The 15980-nt window shown below is 48.3% G+C and overlaps 2 protein-coding genes across 4 annotated transcripts in view; one reads left to right on the top strand and one right to left on the bottom strand.

The window, feature by feature from the left end:
• Window positions 1-2673, bottom strand: part of LOC135898384 (glycerol-3-phosphate dehydrogenase, mitochondrial-like) — a 30525-nt gene extending 27852 nt beyond the window's left edge. For both annotated transcript variants that reach the window (XM_065427275.2, XM_065427276.2), the window contains exons 1-2: window positions 2495-2673; window positions 991-1123 (exon numbers count right to left, since the gene is read on the bottom strand). In XM_065427275.2, coding sequence (XP_065283347.1) covers window positions 991-1123; window positions 2495-2649 — 288 coding nt within the window. In that variant the 5' untranslated portion in view covers window positions 2650-2673. The remainder of the gene's footprint in view (window positions 1-990; window positions 1124-2494) is intronic.
• The window catches only part of LOC135898385 (serine/threonine-protein kinase SIK1-like), a 466770-nt gene that overhangs the window by 92867 nt on the left and 357923 nt on the right, over window positions 1-15980 (top strand). The gene's annotated exons all lie outside the window — the stretch shown is intronic.

The raw sequence follows: 15980 nt of genomic DNA, 5'->3' as shown, positions 1-15980 counted from the left end.
ACCGCATCACCTTGTTATAAAACTGTGTTTTGGGCCATATTAACTCTATATGACACCTGTGAACAAAATTAAGCTTGTATTCATTGCATGAATAAATTTCTGTGATGGGACATTCATTCAGCTCGAGTACAATAATGCTTCCAGTTTTCTATTTCGAGTTGTTTGCCACCGTAACTTAGTCTGGGGCACTACAACAGCCAGAAACTACATCAAACGAACTGCTGCAAATGAACGTACTGGGAATTATTGAGAATTTGAACAACAATCTTAGCATCCGGCGTGGCCTGCCGATCCCTTAATGCATAATCTGCTGAAAGCGAGTAAATTATGTGTACTTAAATTGTCTCTTTTTATGCATAAACATAATTTTCCAGAAAGCATTCAACATACATTGCAAGCCTATATGTAGCCTATATGCGTGATGAGCTGAATCCATTACCGCGTAAACGCATAAATTGCGGTAGGTCCATACTTCGATTTAGTTTACCGTCACTTTGTAATAATTTATAACAATACAGTTTCAGCGTCCCGCTCCCCACGCTACTTAAGACGGAGTTTTCAGGTCTGACAACGACCACTGCTACTACAACAAACATTTTCACCTTCGTGAACTCTCTGCTAACTTCGTTCCGTAACATTGTTTATTAAAAAAGATTTGCTCCGCCTGTTTTTCATTTAGTTGTGTGTCGCCGCGTTAATATCTGTGTTGGCTTCTAGAGTTCTGAAGAAAAACAAACTTTGAAATCCAGAGCGTCTTGCTGTTTGTAGATTGTCAGGTTGTCTGACAGCTTTTTCTGAAATCAAGTTGAAGTCGGAAATCAAGTTGACTTTTGTTTGATGTATGAATGGACTTGAGTATAATGCGTTGTTAATTGCGCATTACTCATTTTATGCATGGCTACAACGGCTTCACTAGGACATCAATGAATGAATGAATGAATGAATGAATGAATGAATGAATGAATGAATGAATGAATGAATGAATGATACCTCAACGTCGCACATCGCCACGTGGAGTCCTCTGGTGGCTGCGTCAAGTGCCACGCCACAGGCGATGGCTCCTCCGCCCAGCACCATAACGTCGAACTGCAGCGTGGTGCGCAGCTTCTGAAGCTGCTCGTCCCTATACGCGAAGCAGTGAGAAGACCGTCAGCATTACACGCGTACAACGTTTACTAAGTAAGGCGGCTATTACAGTCTAGTTGGAAGCTTCTGAGAACAGCTTATTCATAATTTATTGTTTAAGGTTAATGTTTCCTCGTACATGGTCTCGTTAATGGACTTGCAAAGCTGCCAGAAGCGCCTATAGTTCCGCAAGCTAAATGCATAACCCATTTTTTTTCGTGTCGTTGCTACGGACGCGAAACATATACCTATAAGAGAATGAGTATAGGTTGCGATGTATTGCTAGAACATTGGACAAGCGCTAGCGCTGGGGAAATGTTGCCTGATAAGTGTAGGGACATCGTACTCAGCCCTGGTATTGTAGCACTCACTGCCGCGAGAAAGGAAAATGACAAGTCGCTCAGCATTTCGCAGCTAAGTGGCAATTTCCTCGCTGTAATCAATGGCGGAACAATAGCTGATTGTTGTTCCCTTTACCATCGGACCATGTTGTACGTTACCACTAATACGCCGCTTTGTATTTCTGAACGAACTCGGCTAAACGGCGAGAAAAATAATGGCAGCGCAGCTTGCATGCGGCAACCTTGCGAAAAGTCTCCGAGGAGCGCGCGCGGAACTTCTACGAGCGCGTGTTGCGTATACCGTTATGCAGGGAGCACGTGGGTGCCCGCGGAGGTCACGAGGTGAGATAAAGCGTAGGACCGATGACCTTAAGCATGTCGCAATGCCTTCGCAACACCTTTCGCCGAAACCGCTGCCGCTACTTTGCAATGCTTCGCATGTGCAGCTTTGTACTCCGTTTTCGCCACTATATACAGGCTCGTTGCAGCGTATACACGCTGGTCCCGATACACCACGCCCTGCAAAGTGGCCGATAATAAGGTAGCGCATTAATTCGTACACTAGCAGATATTATGGGCCCTTCTCTCTGCCGCCTTCCTGCGAGATAATGAGAAATACTAATCGCGTTATTATTTTTTGCGTCACGTTAATATACACGTTATCGTCTCCACACCAGCGTATTTTCTTCAAGGGCACATGTTACGCAGGAAGCTATTCTGGCGGTTTATTGCTGTTTCTGTAGACATATTCGATGTATAAGTAGTTACGGAGTATTCTATGGGTTATTTTTTTTCTAGGTTAGCTTTTTCCTACTCATTCCCCACAGACCTTCGGGCGCGGTCCCAGTTGGCCCCATAGCGCTAGTTGCGTAGGGATCTGGTGCCCGTCATCGTCGGATTTGTAGCAGCGCTAATGCTGCTATGCCGTCACACCAAGGTTCACTTCCAGTAGTGCGTACTAGAGTACCGAGTAGTCGGTGCTTTCGTCAGCGTTGCTACCGCGACGGGACGGCCACCTGGTCGCTCACCTGGTGGGCAAAATTTTGAGGAAGGGCACGCCGCCATCGACGGTGTCCGGCGGCCGCTGCTGCGTGGTGGGGGCCGGGACGATCAGCGGGTCGCTGAGCGCCCAAAGCAGGGCACAGTGGCCCGCCGCGGCCAATGCGACCCGGCCCACCGACATGGCCGCCGCGATTTGTTCGTCTGTTAGCCCGCTGTTGATGACGGTACCCACTACGGGCGATTTGCCAAGATTCGGATGGAATTAAAAGAGAAGGCGCTTAGTACTAACGGTTGCGTAGATACCACTGCAGCTGTGGCAGACGAATGAATAATCATACGTTGCTACTGACGATCTGTTTTATTGTAATATACCCGTATCTATATGAAGATCACGCGGAAGTTCATGTTGATGGCTGGGCAGAGAAGAAAATGACAAGCCGCTCAACATTTCACCGCTAAGTGGCAATTTCTTCGCTGTAATCAATGTACGCCGGGAAAATGGATGGCAGTTGCCGCCCCTTCGAACTCCTGTCTTGTTGCTGTTGATGATGATAATCACGCCAGACATTGACACATACACACAACAAGGAATTGTCCAAGAAGAGGGCGGTTCAAAAGGGATGGGTGGAGGAGCAGTAACCTTAAACAATGAAAATATTAGAGTTATACATCATCATCATCATCAGCAGCAGCAGCAGCAGCATTATTGTTATGCTTATTATTATTATTATTATTATTATTATTATTATTATTATTATTATTATTATTCCAGGACGTCCGAGACTATTGTTCTAACCTAACCAGTTTTACGGTGGTAACGGCCGTCAGCGACCGGGGTATTCCCGTGACCGCTGTCACTCTGCGCGGGCGCAACATAGAAGTTGCCGAGGAAATTGCGATCGCATTAGCTTGCGCTGGAACGGACGCGAAATTTGTGATCAGTGACAGCAAAACTGCCATACGAAATTTTAGCAAGGGAAGGATCTCGCCCTTAGGGGCCAGAATCCTACGCCAGAGAAAGTTAGATAGAAAAATTCAAATAATTTGGACTCCGGCACACGAAGCCGTCCCCGGCAATGAGGCGGCCCACGAGCTGGCTCGAGATTTCTACCGCCGAGCCGCTACGGGGCCTCTCGATGACTGAGGGAGCGGAGAGCGCATGCTAAAATATGGGGAGATCACTCAGCATTATAGATTGGCTCGTAGACTGGTATCCCCGCCAGACCCAAAATTAAACAACAGAAAAACAGTCGCGTGGAGACGACTACAAACTTATACGTATCCGCACCCGGTTATGGCAAACCACATGTTCCCCGAGGCCAGGAGTGATAGATGTAATCTTTGTGGGGCGAGAGGGACCCTCGACCACATAATATGGAAATGTTCATACTCTCCCGAGGGAACGCACAAAATAGGTAGTAGAGACACCTGGGAGACCCTGCTGCGCAGCTCGGACTCTGAGCTCCAGCTCCGGCTCGTCCAACTGGCTGAAGAGGCTGTTGGGACCCAAGACCTCCCAGCCTGCATCTGAGGCGGCGGCACTCGCCCCCTGACCTGCGTGTCGGGGGATGGGTAGATCACCTTATCCGTTGGACAATAAAGTTTATTATATCTATCTATCTAACCTAACCAATAGTATTGGGCTGCTGAGCACGAGGTCGCGGGATCGAATCCCGGCCACGGCGGCCGCATTTCGATGGGGGCGAAATGCGAAAACACCCGTGTGCTTAGATTTAGGTGCACGTTAAAGAACCCCAGGTGGTCAAAATTTCCGGAGTCCTCCACTACGGCGTGCCTCATAATCAGAAAGTGGTTTTGGCACGTAAAACCCCAAATATTATTATTATTAACCAATAGTAGGCGTCGCCACCGACAATCTCGGAGGCGATCGGCTTAGAACCCTATGACAGTCACCAAAGATAACGCTGAGGAACCTACAGGGAAGCCCAATTAAAAGAATATCGTCCTCTTGGTAAATATTACCCTGCGCTATTTTTTCGTGAACTTAATACAACGCCGTTTTATTTTCCTGGTTGCTATAAAACTGCTATTCTATCCGAAATAATCGAACAAAGATGACATTTTGCGCATCGTTCTTAATGAAACCGAATTGTGATGCATGGCAGGTTCATCACAGCAGCCTTACCTTACTGAAGGCATATGACATACATGTCGCCGCAGAATACAATTAATATCATATATTGACGTCAACATATGTAATAATTAGCCCGGAATAGGGAAGAAGTTGGTGAACTTAGTATTTTCGTCAAGGACGTTCTTATGCAGACTATAGTCTTTATATATTTTTTATGTGCTGGATACTTTAACTATGGCTAACCTCACTGCCTTTCTCTCATTCGCATCTCCCTCTCTCTTTCTCTCTCTCTATGTGCTGGATACATGTTTTACACCGAATCGTATAATGGTACAATGCTTTCATACTATCAATACGCTCCGGAGCCCAGTGCGTTCATCTTCAATTGCCTTCTGCTGTCTCCTGCCTCAGGAACATCAAGAACATCACTTGCGTAATGAGCAATGTAGTATCGACACGCCATGAGTTTAATTTGCATCATTGAACATTTTAGTGCGAACAAGCATTGTAATGGTTGGGATTGGGCATGAAATAGATGGTAGCCTACCCATGCCGTCGTCCAACTCATCCACGCTGAGGACGTTGTTAAAGGGAGAGAGTTTTTCTCATCGAGAAGGAGAATTTTGGGATTTATTTACAGTATCTACATGAGAACGTTACAGTTCATCAGGCTAGCATGACTGAAAGAGAATGCACACTCAGCAGCAGCCACGCAACAGCTGCTTATAAACACTCTGTCCTCCCTTGATCCCTAGGTGAGGGGAAACGGCCCTTCAACCGTCGACCAATTCGGAGCGTCCCAAGTAATCGTAGCCGACCCGAATTTGAGGGGGAGGGTTTACACACTCACTTCTGCACAGGTTTCACTAACCACACCGAGGTGAGAGGGTTTTCGCAGATACGGGTCTTGCCCTGAGCATGCGCCTCTTGGTCTCAGAGTTGACCCCGCAGACAGTGGCCTCCGCGCCTGTCCATTGACTGACGATTTCTAAGACCTGTGAGACGGTGCCGCAACCCGCCTTCTTCCAGGAGTACCACCGCTTCAAACAAACCATGACGGTGACGGCGAATCCGCTAACAATATTTGGTCCGCCGACTGCGTGTATACATCCCGGCGCCGTTCGGTTGGGAACTGTCGTATTGTCGTCCTTACGGAGCGAGTCGTCTCGGCAGACATGGTGGCGTCGATGGCCTGTTGACTAGGCGCACTGTTGTTTTCACAAAGTGAGTCATCGCAGCGGGCCAGGAAGGTTTAGTCAGTCGCTTCTCTATTTCGCCAGCCCCCGGAGGCCGTTCGTAACAGCATGCACATTTGCTTTGCCCATTATGCTTTCAGTGCGTTTTTGAGCTCGTCAGTTAAAAAAAAAAATGTTTTCGAATACTGCTTCTTAGCTCTAACGGTTATAATAGTTCAAACGACAATCTGAATCGTATTTTCTGCTCACGCTTCTTCCGTTCTGCTTGCAAGCAGAACGGAAGAAGCGTGAGCAGAAAATGACTAAAGAACGCACTAGTTGAAGCGGCCAAGAAAACGTGCATATAATTGGAGTATAAAGAACGAACGCCGTTTGTTTCTACACCTCACTTTTCTGAAGCGCCGGAGATGTTCCAGAAAGGCGCGTATAACTCCGTAACGCCTGTTTATCTAATCTCTCCCTGCCGACATTTGACTGCTTGGGCTGGAATTTTGGCTTGCTCCGTAGCCTTGGCCTGCATAGAAGGTAAAAGCTACTGCTGGAGCGCCTACGGCGCTGATAACCACGGTAGCTAATAAGACACGACATGACGACCCGAGAGGTTTCCTCCGTCAGCCGCTGTGCCTTGCGACTAATGAAGAACTTGACGCAGGAACAGTGACCGACAAAAAAAAAAAAAGCAGGTCCATCACGTATGTTGGAATAGACGAGAAGCGATGCTTTCACGAAGCAGTTAAATAAATGTTGTAGAACTTATCTTCTTCTGCACCGTGCTTTTCAGCGTGTCGGTTACGTGCCTGCTGCAGGCACGATGGTAAGACACAGAGAACCGCGCCGCGCAACCCACGTGACTGCGAATTGCGCTGCCTCCGAGATTGGCACAGTTTGCAACTGCACTGCCTCCGGAATCAACTCACGTTACTCGGTGGGAAACTGACTGGGCAGACGCACTAATCCTCGCGGGAGAAGGCACAGAATGGTTCACTTTAAAGAAAATAATTATGCGCTTGAAGGCGTATCTTTGTTTCAGTGAGGATATTTAGGTTCCGTTTGTTGTTTCATTAGGTATTCATAAAAACGCGCTAAAGACGAACACGAAAGGAACCAATACAACAGAACTGGCGCTTATGTATGTGCAAGGGACTGCGCGTATGTGTTCCTTTCGTCTTAGTCTTTAGCGCGTTATTATGAAAACCGTCAAGACGAACCAACTCGCCCAAACCAAGGTATTGTTTCATTGCGTAATTCCATGGAGAACAGAAGCAGCAGTCGGCACATCTGTGGCGGTAGTACAGATGGCTATATATAAGTCAATTCGTTATATGAGTGCTGTATTGTAAGTGAGTTAGTTGGCAAGGCGGCGGCCGCGGCAAGCAAGCAAGCAACCAAGAGGAGAGTTACATCATTTTGTTCTTGAGTATTTGCGTTAATGACATCCGCCGCTTAAGTGACGTTTAATACAGTCTGAAAGTGTCATCACCGAGGATACAAAAAAAAATGTTAGATCACAATGGCAGACGACTGCAGTGTTCCAAATTAAACATGAGCAAGAGCGGTGGCACAGAAATATTTTGTGATTACCACAGGAAAAAGGAAGCTAAATTCCAGCAGTTATCTTATGGTACTTTGCTAACACGTCGTCAACAACTTCAGTGACGTGCAATATTGTCGAAAAGTGTCATCACTGATACTGCCTCCGTTATCACAACTTCTCAGCACATACACTTTTATGAGTACGCTTTTATCGCCAAAAAATTGCGTAATATGCTCTTAAGCTGAACGCCCAATTTCTTGTGCCGTCGTCGAGAATCCGCGTGACTGCGGGCATTATCACAGCCAGTGACGTCCACGCCGCCTTAGCTATCAAGGCTTCGACACCTTTCATGTGCGTCCTCCTATTTAGCTTATCGACAATCGTCAATGGCAGACTGAGCTGGGAGAGAGGAATTTGTGCGTGTTGGTCTTTCTCACGAGTTCTCGACCGCGCCGCGAGAGATAGCGGCAGCTGCTATTTGCTCTGTAACCGATTGCCGCCAAAAGAAGGCCACGTGACGGCGTGTATAAACATTGGAACGGTTACCGCAATGTCAGGCACGTAACAGGATGTATCACGTCCGATCCTTCGCACGTATTGACTCATCGCTCAATAGCGGTGCGCTTATCAGCCGAGGTCCCGAAGCTCACTGGATATGCTGAGGCGCACTGGATAGCTCTGATAAACAGATGAAGTCGAGCATATACCATCGCTGGTTCAAGTCTGGAAACAAGAAGCATTCTGTTGAAAAAATTAATGAAGTGAATGACATGCGTTTTCATTTTAGAGGACACTTAAATTCTATTATACTGTTTTGAAAACTCTTTCTTAAGGACCGGGAAGGCTTTAACCCATCCCCATCCTTAACAACAAAAAAATGTTCAATCTGTCAACCTCAACTAAGACGTTACCTTACCAGAAGACTACCTGCCGAACTTTTGACTGTAAGTAATGCGTGCGAATGGAAGACACCTGTTCGTGCTTGTTCGTGCTTGTTCGGGCACTTGTTCGTGCCCCAACATACTTTCCGAGTTGTGGAGACCCTGGAAAATCAGTTCTGCGGAATCCGTCAAGCTGGAGGAAGTATCAGGAAAGGGAACTTTTTTCCTCCACCCGAATGTAGCTCCAAGCCACAAAGGAAACTCACACGGGCTATCTCAGACAGAACACTTCACGGTTGAAGGAAAAAAATTGGTCCTCGTCCTACCCTTCGATCTAAAGGTTATAAAAAGGGATAATGTGCCTCAGAAAGGCTGGCCAACGTTTCAATAGGAGGATCTATCTTCGTCAAAGGCGGCCTCGTCATCCTCGACATGTTAGATTTAAAGGGTTAGTAGAGTGACGTCACGTGCGGTTGTTGTCGGTGGCGGCTGGTTGTAAAGGGAGAGTCTTCAAAGATGAGCGCTGTCACCTGACGTCTGTAAGCGTGGTTTCCAAGACGAAGGGACAAGAGTGGGTGAGTGGGAAGGCGAGGAGAAAAGAAAAGAGAGAAAAAGGGAAGGAAAGAAGACACCAAGAGGAAAAAAAAGAACAAGAAAAGAAAAAGAAGGACATGGGAGGGCGTTGGGGAAGCGAGAGGTTAGGGAGCATTCAGGGGTGTCGTTGGCGGCATGTTTTTGTGGCGGTCAGTGCGCGAGTAACAAAAAAGACCCAAAAAGACAGCAGTTGGAAGAATGACTTGAGTAGCGTAGCAGCAATACGTCGGGTAATTTCGAAGGAGTTAAGATGGCGACAAGGAGTCTGGGGTGCAATGCAGGGAGTAGATGGAAGGCAGCAGCGTGGTCTTGTACGTCGAGAGGAGGGTTGCGTACGTGGCACTGTTTCGTTTTCAAAATCGCGGAGATAATGGACGATTCACGGCATAGTGCAACCGGGTGATAAAAATCCACTCGGCGATGACGATATCACACGTCGTGCAGACGAGGTGGGATGCGATAGCTGCCTCAAAGCGTCGAGATCAAGTGGTGTTGCGGCATTCCTGCGAAATCGGCGGGATGCAGGTTCCTTTTTATTTTCTCTGTGCGTATTTTACGGGGGACAGTATGAAGCGCTTACATATGGAGGCTTTGAACACTCGAGAATATCAATTTTCGGCATAAACGAGTAAAGGATTTGGCGCGGGCCTGCAAGTGGCTCCAGCTATACTTTGTTGAGTACTCTTTGAAAGATAACGTGCAGTGGTCGAAAACCTAACGGTTTCTTAGCGTGCCACAAGCACCAGTACGATCTCATTTCCGCACATACTTGCTCTTCATCACTCGGCAGGTCGTTAACTGATGGCGGTGTCGCTCATGTACTGAACTGTAACTGCATAGTTATGAAGAAAAAAAAAGCTTAAGAGCACGAAATAAACTTACACGCACATATTTCTTAAGCGCCATTTACGTCTCTAATGACACTGAAGCTTTCATAGTTGAGTTCCGTGCCAAGACCTGTGAAGTTAATTAGCGTGTAAGCAACAAAACACCATTAACAGCAGTTCAAGTATGGCAAAAAATAGTGTAGAATGTAGAACCCGTATCTTACCTTTGCTGCTGCATTATTTCAGCTGCTGAGGTAACGGCGTCATGAATACAAAAGCTAGGCGAGCTGGAACTGGGTTGATAGTTGTTAGCTGCAGAATACACACTGTGTGGCATTCTTATCTCACTCCAATTCACCTTTTTTTTTCGTAGATGCTTTGTTTCATTTCCTTCCGAGCTGTGCACTCGATCCTTCCGAGTGCAGGAAAAAGAAACGAGATAATGATCACGTGCGCGACCATTTATGAACGGCGAAACTGGGCACTAGACGTTCGTGGACTCGATTCACAGCTACATTATTCATTCATTATTGCCAGTTTTATTTGATGGTCGGAAAAATACACACGAAGAAAATGAACAAGAAATCGCGTCTATACGGCTACAGGTCTTGCCAGGAAAATATTACAGTATACTTTGGTCTTGCAGGCATTGACACAGCAAATACAACAAGAAACTTATATGCTCAGGGCAGTTAGCGTGCTGTGAAACAAGCCCTGCACAAAGTCGATCACAAACGAAACTCATTCAAAATTTTGGCCATCTAGTTGCATTTATCCCGCAGTTGTTTTGCATTGATGAATCGGTGTGCTTGGTTCTGGCCGCGTTAGAAGCCACCAAGAATACAGAATAGGAGTCAGCTGTTTGTGCCTCCATGTATCATGTTAGAGTAATGCGGTAACCTATGATCAGAGAGTTACGACATGCCGAAAAGGTCACATGTAATTTTTTTATCTATTATATGAATATTAAGTGACAAATGAAAAAAGGAGTATGTATAACGCTTTGTGCACGTGCTTCGGCCATACATTATAGCACAACGCGACTTGAACGGTTCCACGACATTAATAACAAAATAAATTACGTTAAGCCTCGTTCAGATCTCCTTGTGAAACTGCAAATGATACGTACGCTTGCTGTGAGTTACCTCGATGAAAAATGTCATGGCGCGGTATTGACCGACAATATTAAGTGTCCTGCCAAAGTACAGAACAATAACGTTACGGTAGCAGCTCTGTGCGCACAAAACATGCATATACGCACAAACAGGTGGAAGCGGCTCTGCACCACTGTCGAGAATCCCCCAATGTGTATGTACAGGTCCTATATACACAGAAATCACAATCGGCACGGGCAAATTGCACGACTGTCACGACTCCTGCTCCTCGATGGACGTCTGCGACTTGCTCTTCGGCTCGGCGGGCTTCAGTTTCTGCAGCGCGGCGTGCAGCGATGACCAGGACAACTTTCCCAGGCTGCTCCTCCTACGCGGGCGCGGTTCCTCGTGGTCAATTTCCCTGAGGTCGGGCAGACACTCGGACATGCCGCGACTTCGCCTTCGCTGCAGGATCTTTCGTGCCTGTTCCGGCGTGATGACGGGCTGCGTCGGCGAGCTCGAGTACGACACGCTGTTGTTGCGGCTGCTGCTGCGAGATTTGTTCGCCCCAGGACTTGTGCTGCACACGGAGTTCTTCCGGCTGTTAGGTCCAGAGTATATGTCGTAGTCTTGCTTCACGACCGGCATCATAAAAGCCATGCCGCTCAGTGCTGGGGAAGCTCAGCTTCCTTTTGTCTTTCTGTGTCTCCGAAGAAAAAAATCTGCGCGCTTCAGCGTTCGCGCGTGAACCGTCGGTGTACTAGGAACTGTTCCTCGAGCCTTCCAGTAGAAGTCAGAGGCTCTCGTCGATGGTGTCTCAAACTTCCGATGACCGACAGCTATAGCCAGCAATCGAGCGTGTGTCCGTCGAGGGTCAGGAACGTCCGGGAGACCGTCCTTCTTGCACGTCGCGGACACAGTTGCGAGCCGAAGTGCAGGCGTGATCTGGCGACGACGATCAGATACGCTCTCTCTTCGAGCTCGCGCTATCGGCGCGTGGACAGAGCCTGGCCGATCGGTGGCACGTGATACGCAGATGGGGCAGGCCACAACCGCCGCTGCGTAGATACTGTGTAGCACGCGGAGGAGGAACAACAAGCGCGCCGCTTGTGACTGCGTATCGGGTTTCGGCGTCGCCAAGTCGGCTCGCGGGTTCCGAGCGACGTCGTTTGTAAGGAGCGCCGGCCGCCGGCATCCTTTTTATAGTCGATTGCTGCATTCCCCCTTTCTCGATTGGTGGCCGGCCAACAAGTCAGTCAGCCGGGCAGTCCGCCCCTCGCACATCGCAGCGCTCGTCATCCATGTATGATGAACCTGTCCGCGCAAGCCTCGGCGGACAGACGCCGATAAGCGCCGCTCTGCGCTTGTGCTCCTGATACCCCCGCCGCGCGATCAACGAGCCCGTATCCCTCACCTTACCTTGAAATTTCGAGCGTGTACAATGAACCACAGCATATGGGAATCGAGCCCCTTGCCTGCTCAGTGGGTGAGGGATGGACTCGCATGGCACCTTTACTCTCCTACATCGTGCGGTTGATTTTTTCCTTCTTTCTGTGCCGTTTTCGTCTTGGACGGGGCGCACTCACCGCACCGCTCCTTCTTTGAATAAGTGGCAGACCTACACTTATGCCTCGTTTGTTTTTCTTCCTTCCTCGTTGCACTTCTGAGCAGCAAGGCTTTCGACGCAATCGTCCAACGGCATTCATTATCCGAGCATTATGTCCACCCGTTCGTCCGTGAGGAATAAACCTGTGCAATCTTGGTGACCTTCAAGCTGACAGCGCTTCTGTTTTCGCAACAAGTACGCTACGCAAGTAACGGAAAACGCGAGAGCGTTGGGGCTGCCGTGTCAACGGTTCTCTCAATGTGTAAACACGTGACTGTGTTTTGTCCACACTTGAAAGTGGCTATTTACATCTCTCTTTGCACAACACATGCTCGTCATCGAGAGGCCGCTGTCCTAAGGGTGTGTGATTGCAAGGGAACGCAGTGTATGCCTTAACGTGTGTGGCGTTGCTGCGTCTGTACTTGTTGTGGGTTGCATGACGTACTTATATGTGATGTTGGGGGATAATTGACGTTTGGTTTCTTTTCCACAGGATGAGCCACCAAAGTGTGAAATAAGAGCATAAATGTCACATAATTTTCTAAGTTTAAACTAATTGTTTTTAATGTATCGATATTGTATTGACAGGTTTCTATAGAGTTTAAGTTTATGCACGCTGCATGACAGGTTCACTTTTATATACTTAAGCACACCTATGTTAGATGTATTACATAAGGGGTGGGGTTCCACGCTGCTGCTCACTTTAGTAACAGTTCTATTACCTTTCGCACAAAAATCGATCGACTTGCAGATAGACGAAACTTGCGGAGGAAGACCGTTCCGGTCGGATGCAACCCGTATGGGGCGAATAAAACTTTTATTTGGAGAGAAAGGAACGAAGTAGAAAATTTGTACAGTAAAAGAACTACTTGACACAAAAAAAAACTAAAGAAAGAAGTCGTTGGGTGGTATAACGTTCACATGCATGTGTGAGGCGTACTGTGGGGTAACGTTCACATGCATCTGTGAGGCGTACTGTGGGGTGGGTGGGTGGGGGGGGGGGCACAGTTTAACGGCCTTAATAAAATCTTCTGGAAAGGGCAGAGGCTGTCGGTACGACACCTCACAGAAGAGGGAGCTTTAGTCCTGCATAATTAACTTTGGTTGAATTGCCTTAATCCCGATAGCAGGGAAGAAGTTTGGGCGTGTTGGTGGGATGCATTCAGACTGGGTTCCCATAACTGGGTTCCCAAGATTCCCATACCTGGTCCAAGTATCTGCTCCGCTACACAGAACATTGACTCTGTCGAGCTTCTTGCCAGTCTAGCGGTATCGGTCACCTGACCCTTTGTGATGCTTGGCGGTGGGCGTCCGTGAGCCGCTGTTTGTTTTGCTGCCAGTGGCGGTTGCGCAACGCGATATCACGGCATGCTGGCGGCCGCCACGAGGTTTCAAGGGTCGCTGCGGCCAGCGACGAGGAGAGGGTGCATGCGAGCGAGAGTGAGGTCGGGTCCCGTTCGTCGAAAGGGTTGGTTCGCCTCCGCCAAACTGCGCAGAAGTGCGCCAACAGTCAAAGACCGCCTCAAGGATGCATGCGGGGCATCCCGCGGCCGATGCGAGAAATGTGCGCATCCGTTGCGCACGACGTGGAATATGCCGCGTGTATTTGTCAGTAGCCCGCTCGCAACATTGACGGAGACAGCAAGGCAATTTTGTTTAGAATGAGCAGCACGAATCTGTCTGTTTTCTCTTCTTGTTACAGTACAGAAGATTTATCAGTCGGGAATAAGATGTCGAGGAAGGGCCTATGGACACACTTGTGAAATGTGACACATATATAAGATGGCGCCGTTCTGCATTTGTTGTCAACTGCGTAAACTGTGAGCTCGTTTGATCCATTACTGCAGAGGCGTAACACATATCGGGAGTATCGTGCAGCTTCGCCTAAAGCCTATACTTCAGGCAAGCAAAGTTGCTCATGTACCTTGAACATTCCTTACATGCTGATATACACGCGATCAAACAGCGTTAAATATTATAAATGTGGTTGGTGGATGTCCTCAACACGCACCTGCAAGAAATTGAGCATGGCTTGAAGAATATAGTTCTCAGAGGTCGACATGTTTTTGACTGGCGCCACGTGCTCCTCGAAGAGGGTCTGTTTGTTTTCATTCTTGTCAGCTGCGAAACCCAGCACTTCTAAAGCAGGCGATTGATCAGCATATCCTCCTTCTCGCAGTGTGTGTGTGTGTGTGTGTGTGTGTGTGTGTGTGTGTGTGTGTGTGTGTGTGTGTGTGTGTGTGTGTTTCTTGCGATGCATGCGTGTGTGTTTTCCAGTGAGTGTAGGTGAAGCGTGCGCGTGTGTGTTCGCGTGCTTGCCTATGCTCAGCAGTCAAGCCCGTTATCGTTGGGGTTGAGTGGCCGCCGCGTAACCGCTCTCGAGATCGGCCCGCTTCCCTATCTTTTATGTCCACTACACGGCGCCCACGCGGGATTTCACGTGTTTGCTGGAGATTGCTCTTGTTTAAAACATAATAAATACGTATGACTCACGCACGCTTGAAAACATGTCATCGTCACTCCCCCCAGCGGGCGCTATCGAACAGCCTTGGACTCTCCTGTACTCCTGAGAGTCGCAGAAGGGTAAGAAAACAAGTATAGTCGCTCGCACTGCGGATGCGTGGAACAGCATCACATGTCCGCTCGGCCGTTATTCTTGTTCGGCTGATATCAACACCTCTCACGCGAACATCGTCATGGCAATGGGGTTGGCCTTGAGAGCGCTGCGCCAGTTCTCTATATTACCACGCGAGAGTTCCTTCGCGGTGAATGACTGCGTGGGCGAGCAATCGGTTATTGGGCGCTCGAAGGAAGGGGGGGGGGAGGGCGCTTTTTGGGAGTGTGCGAGTATGTCATGGCTTGGAACTGGCGCACGCACTATCCCGCGTACGTTGACCTTGCAGTGAGGTGTTCAATGAACGCGATGGATTTACACAGCTGCAGTATAGTCCTGCCTATCGTGGTGTGGAGCCGCCTTGCAGGAGACATTAAGTGCTCGCATGCACTGAAGCTTTAGCAAGGACAACGAGTGTTGTTGAGAGAGGAGGGTGTCCGAGAGGTGAGAAATGATTATGCCATGCATGCTATTCCCACTTAAAATCTCACGGGTTATCAAAGGGTTTAGAGAAGAAAAAAAAATCTGGTTGGCCATAGTTAAGACACTGAAAAAAATGCTTCGAGTGACAGCGAATTCAAGAGAAAAGCTGATGACAAAAGGGCGTTGTGTCGTTCCAGCAAATATGAGCCGAGATCATTGCCTGCTCTTCTCTATCGCTCTGACGGAGATGGCGATTGCTCCGAGCCACGGGTTGCCTGAATTACATACAGTATGATGACGGCCGTAGGGGTACGCACAACTTCAGTTGTCCAGTGTTCCTCGCGGCTCCCGCATAATTTTTGGTCATTTTGCCCGCAGCACCATGCAACATCATAACACGTATTGAAACACTGACAATTATTCTGGAGCCCCTCACACCGGCGCCTCTCGCATACCGCGAGTTGGTTTGAGTTGTTAAAAGGTGTTGCTAGGCGTGCCAGCTGTTTCGTTGCATTTGTCCGCCAACGTATGTCGGCACAGCGACACACACACACACACACACACACACACACACACACACACACACACACACACACACACACACACACACACACACACACACACACACACACACACACACATATATAT

The sequence above is a fragment of the Dermacentor albipictus genome, chromosome 4 (genome assembly GCF_038994185.2).
Source record: "Dermacentor albipictus isolate Rhodes 1998 colony chromosome 4, USDA_Dalb.pri_finalv2, whole genome shotgun sequence".
Taxonomy (NCBI): Eukaryota; Metazoa; Arthropoda; class Arachnida; order Ixodida; family Ixodidae; genus Dermacentor; species Dermacentor albipictus.
The sequence above is the reverse complement of the archived record's forward strand: the minus strand, read 5'-3'. Positions and strand labels throughout refer to the sequence as shown.